The sequence below is a fragment of the Sus scrofa genome, chromosome 4, assembly GCF_000003025.6.
Source record: "Sus scrofa isolate TJ Tabasco breed Duroc chromosome 4, Sscrofa11.1, whole genome shotgun sequence".
NCBI lineage: Eukaryota > Metazoa > Chordata > Mammalia > Artiodactyla > Suidae > Sus > Sus scrofa.
The window spans coordinates 1,078,722-1,084,721 of record NC_010446.5 but is presented as its reverse complement, the minus strand read 5'-3'; the positions used below and the strand labels follow the sequence as shown (position 1 = coordinate 1,084,721).

Sequence of the window (6,000 nt, the reverse complement as noted above, 5' to 3'; positions counted from 1 at the left end):
GGAGGCACCGGGCAGAGCGCCCCTCACCTCCCGGGGTGAAGGGACCTCCCCTGAGCTGCCCTGTCTCCCCCCAGGGATTGGCCCTGGCCTCACAGGTCCCCAGCGGAGGCCACGATCCTCAGCCAGGCCTCCCCCGGGGCCCTGGGGCCAACGCAGCTGGATGAGAGGCCTCCTCCCTCAGGCCGCCCTGCTGTCCTCTGTCCCTGCTTTGGCCCAGCCACTCTCCTGAGGTGCCCGGAGAAGGGGCTCCAGAGGGCACCTCAGCCTGGGGGACTCGGCCCAGCCTGTGGCATCAGCATGTCCCCGGCGCCCCCTTCTGGGCCTCTCCCACCCACAGATCACACTGGGGACAGAGGCTGCCCCAACCCTCTGGCCATCTCAGGCCGATGTTCCCGCCCGGAGGCCGAGGACTGCGCCTTCGCTCTGTGCGCCCTGCTTAGGCTGGGGGCCGGCCGCAGGCGGGAGGCTGAGCAGGGGCCAGAGGAAGGGGGGGTGGCGGCCCAGGAGGCTCTGGGCCCACGTGCATCGTCTGAGCTGGTGGCCAGCAGGGCTGGGCGGCGGCATGGTGGCAGTTAGGACAGCCAAGCAGACACAGGACAAAACCTTTATTGCTGAACAGGAAACGGCCGCGGGGAGGCCTGCCCGCAGTCTCTTCCTCGGGCGGGAGTCCTGGGGGGTACCGGGGGCACGCTGCTCGCCGCTGCCACGCCCACAGTTGGGATGGGTCTGGGGGTGAGCCCTGCCGGCACCCCCTTGGGCAAAGCGAGGACTTGGGGGAGGGGAGGCGGGCGGGGCCCAGCCCGAGGGAGGCAAGGCCTGGCACTGGTCACGCAGAGCTGAGAGCCAGGTGGACAGGGCGACGGCCCTGCGGCCCCCGGGGGGCGCTCGGGGGCAGGCGGTGCCTCCTCTGGGGCGGTGGTGGGGCGGGCAGAGCCTCCTTCCTCTCCGGGGACGGGGACGAGGCCTGAGGTAGGCGCGGGCCGGGCCCCTGGGCCCTCACAGGCGGGGTTTGATGTGCAGAGACTTCCCTGTTCCAGGAACAGAGAGCAGATGCAGGAGCCCCCGACGGGAGGAAGGCCTCCGCTCCCCAAGCTCAGGCCTGCAGCACAGGTGGGTGTGGCCACCCCCAGCCTCTGGCCCACCAGCCCTGCCCGCCCAGGGTCTAGCACCCAGCAGGGTACAGGCCCGGCCTCGGGGCTGCGCGGGGAGAGAGCGGCTGCCCCCGGCAGTGGCTGGGTCACTGGCCGAGCTGCAGGCACAGGGGGAGGGAGCCTGCGCGCAGACACAGCCCAGCCCCGACCTGAGCAGGTCTGAGGCTGTCAGCATGAAAGCCAGGGTGTGTGCAAGCAGCTGCTGGGGTGGGGGGTGGGGGGACAAGGCCCCTGTGCCGGGTGACAGGCCTGGGGACACGAGGGGCTTCCCACAGCAGAGCAGGGCTCCTGCCCTGTGCGTCTCACTGGGCACCCGCTGCCCTCCCATGAGCACCGCAGGCCACCTCGAGGGACAGCAGACTCATTGACCCCAGACACCTCCCTGCAGCTGCCCTTAGGCTCTGCCCTGTCCTGGTCACCCTGCAGCCCGCCCCTCCTGCTGGGACCCCACTGCAGGGCTGAGGACTCCAGGCACAGGCTCCGCCAAGCCAGAGGCGGAAGTCAGGCCCAGCGCCCCTCGGGCCCCAAGGGCGCAGCCCCTCCTGGGTGGCTGCAGGGGCAGATGTGGCCCGGCTTCCTGCCCCAGGGCCCTCCCAGGCCGCCCTCTGACCCTCTGGCTTCCAGGAGGTAGGCAAGGCCTGAGCAGGGAAGGGGGGCTGCTGCCCACTGCCTCTGGTCCTGGGGCTGGTTACAGGGCTCCTGATTTAACTCCAAAAACAAAAAAAGCGGCTGCCTCAGGCTGCCTGCTTCCTCCCGGCACCCGAGGGAGGGAGGTGGAGGGGCTGGTGCCCAGCAGCGGGCAGTGGTGGGGCCGCTGCAGGCGAGTGAGCCCGCTCAGCAGAGCCGTGAGAGGAGGCTGCAGCCAGCATCTCCCATTAACGTTACGACTGTGAAATATGACAATAAAATGATAGCCGTATGGTGGCAAATTTGCAGCCCGCCGAGCTGCGTGGGGTTTATCGTCACTCAAACGCGCGGAGAGCTGTAAAATGTTTACAGAAAGGGTCGTTTGCAGCCATAAAACCCTCTTTTCTCTCCTAAACAAGGCTGAGTGGAGCCATTTACCAAGCCCCAAATGCTCATCGGGGGAGAGGGAACATCTGTTCTCTCCAGGAGTGTGCGGTGATCTTCCAGAACAAATTAACAGAAATGGGTGCTTTCTAATTAAATCAGCCCTCGGCTCGGGTGGTCCGTGCGGGCGATGCGGCTGCGCTCGCACCCGGGCTGGCCCTGCAGGTAGGCACCTGCCTGGTGGACACGGCACAGCAGCGCCCGGTCCGCGCGGGCCTCTCGGAACCACTTCCAAATTCTGCAACCCCCCCCCCCGCCACGGGTCTGAGGTTGGGGGGCCAGACGGCCTACCTGAGTCCTTGGTGGGGGGGCTCCTGGGGGTCCGGGCCCCGGGCTGGCCCCCTGGGCTCGGCGAGGACTGCAGGGAGATGAAGGAAGGCAGCTTGGAGAGGCTGCTGGAGCCGGTCCCCGCAGAGGCAGCATCCTGGTCCAAGGACAGGGAGGCGGAGGGGGAGGCGGAGGCGGAAGGGGGGGAGCAGGGGGAGGGGGAGGAAGAGGCCGCAGGCAACACCCGCGGGGAGGAGGGGGGGGAGGCCGAGCCTGCAGCCTCGGCAGTGGGGGAGCTGGTGGTCTGTCTGGCGGGGCGCTGGGCGCCCGAGGACTTCCTGCGGGAAAGGAAGGGAGCAGAGGTGTGAGTGCGGGCAGCGAGGGCCCGAGGGGTGTACCTGGTGAGTGCCAGCGCCTAGATTCCCGGCCCTCTCCACCCCTGCCTGTCCCAGCAGCCAGCAGGTGTCACCATGCAGCTTCCAGGCTGGTGACAGTGACAGGGCCTCCAGCCTGAGGCAGCTGCAGTCAGCTCGCTGGGACCTCGTCCTCACCCTCTGGCGCCTTCCTCGTCCACACGGGCTCTCGTACGCACTGGGCAGGTGAGCATCACCCGGGATCCCCCATCTCCTGGGGAGCGGGGGCGGGCAGCCCCCATAGGCTGGTTTGGGCCAGAGATGCCCTTGGCTGCCCAGCCCGGGGCCTGGGGTGGGGCACTCCTGGAGGGACTTGGCCAACTTTGGACTGCGGTTTCTCCTTGGGTTCGAAGCCCACGGCTGGATGGGGGATGGGGTGGGAGCTCCCTCAGAGGGTCCTAAAGTCCCCCAGGGCAGGGGGGCTTCTTCCTGACTCCTCCCGGAGCTGAAACGTGAGGCACCCGCTGTCCCCGTCACCTGGGCCCGTGGCTGGTGGAAGCCCTGCTCCTGGGCTCTGGGGCTGTGGGTGTGGCTGCCCGCCGGCCGAGGCGCTTCCGGTTGCGGTGGAGCAGCTGGCACTGGGTGCCCCGGGGGCAGACGCCCCGGCGGGAGAAGTCAGGACACAGCAGCGTGTGCTTCTTCTTGCACTGCGGGGAAAGGGGTGCAGTTGAGCAAGCCAGCGGAGGCCTCGGCTTGGAGGCCCTGCCTGCTCCGTCAGGGGAGCTTGTCCAGGACGGCTTCCTGCTGGAGCACTGAGGCCCGCAGGCCAGAGGCCCCGCTCTGAGATGCCCCCTGAGCTAGTCGAGGGGCAAGGGTGCTGCTGCCCTGGTTGTACCAACACCACCCAGCTCAGCCCTGGGCCTGGACCTACGGCAGGGCTGGCTTGGGGGCTTCCCGGGGCACTAACTCCTCCTCCTGACCGCAGCCCACCCATCCTGGCAGAGGACGGGGGGTGGGGGGCGCTGGCCCGGGGGGTGCTCACTGTGGAGGGGGTGGGTTAGGCTTCAAGCCCAGAGGTGTGGCAGGTTGGCCAAGGCCCAGAAGCACGAGGTGGAGGCTGGCCACGCACCCGATCACCACACCTGTCACGAGGGGTCACCTATCCCTGGCAGACGCAGGGGGCACCATCGGGCAGGCCCAGGCAACCTCAGCTCTTCCCGCCTGGCCCACGGGGACCACAAAGCCTCTGCCCAAGGCCTGCCCTTCCCCGGCCTCCGGCCCTGGGATGGGAGCGGCCAGGACCACAGGGAGCATGATGCAAAGGTGGCATTCGGGTTTCCTCCCCGTCGCCCTGACATTCGTGACCCACTGGTCACATCAGCTCCCCTCCCCGGTTTTGTTTTACTTTCCTAAGCGGCTACTAGAACCTGCAAACTCCTACGCGTGGTTCACACTGGCTGACCGTCTACGGAGGGGGCTGGTCGGAACTCGCCGCCCTCCCGAGAACAACCAAAACCTAGAACTTTCGCAACTCGTCCCAGAGCTTCCGAGAGAGGCGAGTGGCGGAGGAGGGTGGGCACCAGAGCCACGGAGGACCCAGCTCTTCCCGACCTTGAAGGCCCGGGATGGCGTTAGACCACGGTCGGGCAAGGAGCGGAACCAAGCACAGACCAAGCGCTGCAGATCCGGAGACGACGGAGTCGCTGCTAGGCCGCTCCCTGACCCACCACGAAACAAGGGCGGTCGGGGGGCCTCTAGACCCTGATGACGACCAAAGTGACGCCCCGCCTTCTGCGGAGCAGCAGAAGCCACGCGGGGGGCAGTCCTCCCAGGCAGGCTTGCAGCATCGGCAAAGAGGATGGGCCTCCCGAGTCAGGGCCAGGGTTGAAACTGATCCAAAGAAAGGAGAACGAAGGAAATGAAAGAATGGAAATCAAGGGAGCAACAAGGCCAAGAAAGCCAAAATCTGGTTCTTTGAAAATAGTGACAAAACCGTCCAATCGGATCAAATTAGGGGAAAAAGACAAGGAGCACACAAAGGCTACGAGGAACATGCCAACAATGCTGGCAGCTGTCGACGTGGCGGGAGCCTGGCAGACATCAAGCCGATGGAGTCAACGAGCCTGACGCCCATGACTCGAGAGCACCGATGAAACGCAGATGAAGCCTGCAAGTCCTAGAACCAGTGACAAGAACTGGCACAGACCTGAACGACCATTCCCACCCCCAGAGAAACGTGAATTAGCAGTCGAACAATAAGGACAGTGCTGGGCAGGTGCCCACCGGAGTCCAGAGCCGCCTCGTTCCAAGCTTACAGGAACCAGGCCACAGAAGAGGAAAGCAGGGGACACATCTTTCAGCTTCGTTACTGCACCGGAACGACCTCCAAGCCAAAACCTGACCAAAACCAGATGATGAAAGAACATTCAGGCCGGAGTTCCTGTTGTGGCTCAGGGGTTAACAAACCCCACTAGCATCCATGAGGACGCAGGTTCGATCCCTGGCCTCACTCAGTGGGTTAAGGATCCTGTGTTGCTGTGGTGGTGTAGGCTGGCAGTTGCAGCTCTGATTGGACCCCAAGCCGGAATCCCCACATGCCTCAGGAGATGTCCTAAAAAGACAAAAAAAAAAAAAGGAAAAGAACCAAGTTTAGAAAATTGGTGACAAAAGGAAACTTCCTCAGCTTGGTACAGAGGTTCCCGAAAGAACCTTCCAGAAAACATCAATTGCCAAGGGGCATGGCTGGAATCCCACTGCCTTCACCAGTCAATACCACACTGGGCTTACAGGCAGGGTGGACAAAGAAAGAAAATACATTTAAACTCAAAGGAAGAAAAATGGTCACTCTCTGCAAAAGACATGATTATTTATGTAGAAAACCCAGGAGAATCCGACTAGAAGCCATGAGGTTTTTGGTTCGCTCCCTGGCCTCGCTCAGTGGGTTAAGGATCCGGTGTGGCCCTGAGCTGTGGTGTAGACCGCAGCTATAGCTGATTCGACCCCTAGCCTGGGAACCTTTACATGCCGTGGGTGCGGTCCTAAAAAGACCAAAAAAAAAAAAAAAAAGAAAAAAGAAAAACCCAGGAGAATGTGCGGATAAATTACTACAACTACTAAGGTAGTTCAGCAAAGTTGCTAGAAGCAAGATCAATATTAAA

General features: G+C 63.9%; 1 protein-coding gene across 3 annotated transcripts in view; it reads right to left on the bottom strand.

Moving 5' to 3' along the window:
• Positions 589–6,000, bottom strand: part of ZC3H3 (zinc finger CCCH-type containing 3) — a 74,207-nt gene continuing 68,795 nt past the window's right edge. For all 3 annotated transcript variants that reach the window (XM_021090418.1, XM_021090417.1, XM_021090416.1), the window contains 3 exons: positions 3,380–3,549; positions 2,514–2,827; positions 589–1,028 (listed from right to left, as the gene is read on the bottom strand). In XM_021090418.1, the coding sequence (XP_020946077.1) occupies positions 997–1,028; positions 2,514–2,827; positions 3,380–3,549 (516 nt within the window). In that variant the 3' untranslated portion in view covers positions 589–996. The remainder of the gene's footprint in view (positions 1,029–2,513; positions 2,828–3,379; positions 3,550–6,000) is intronic.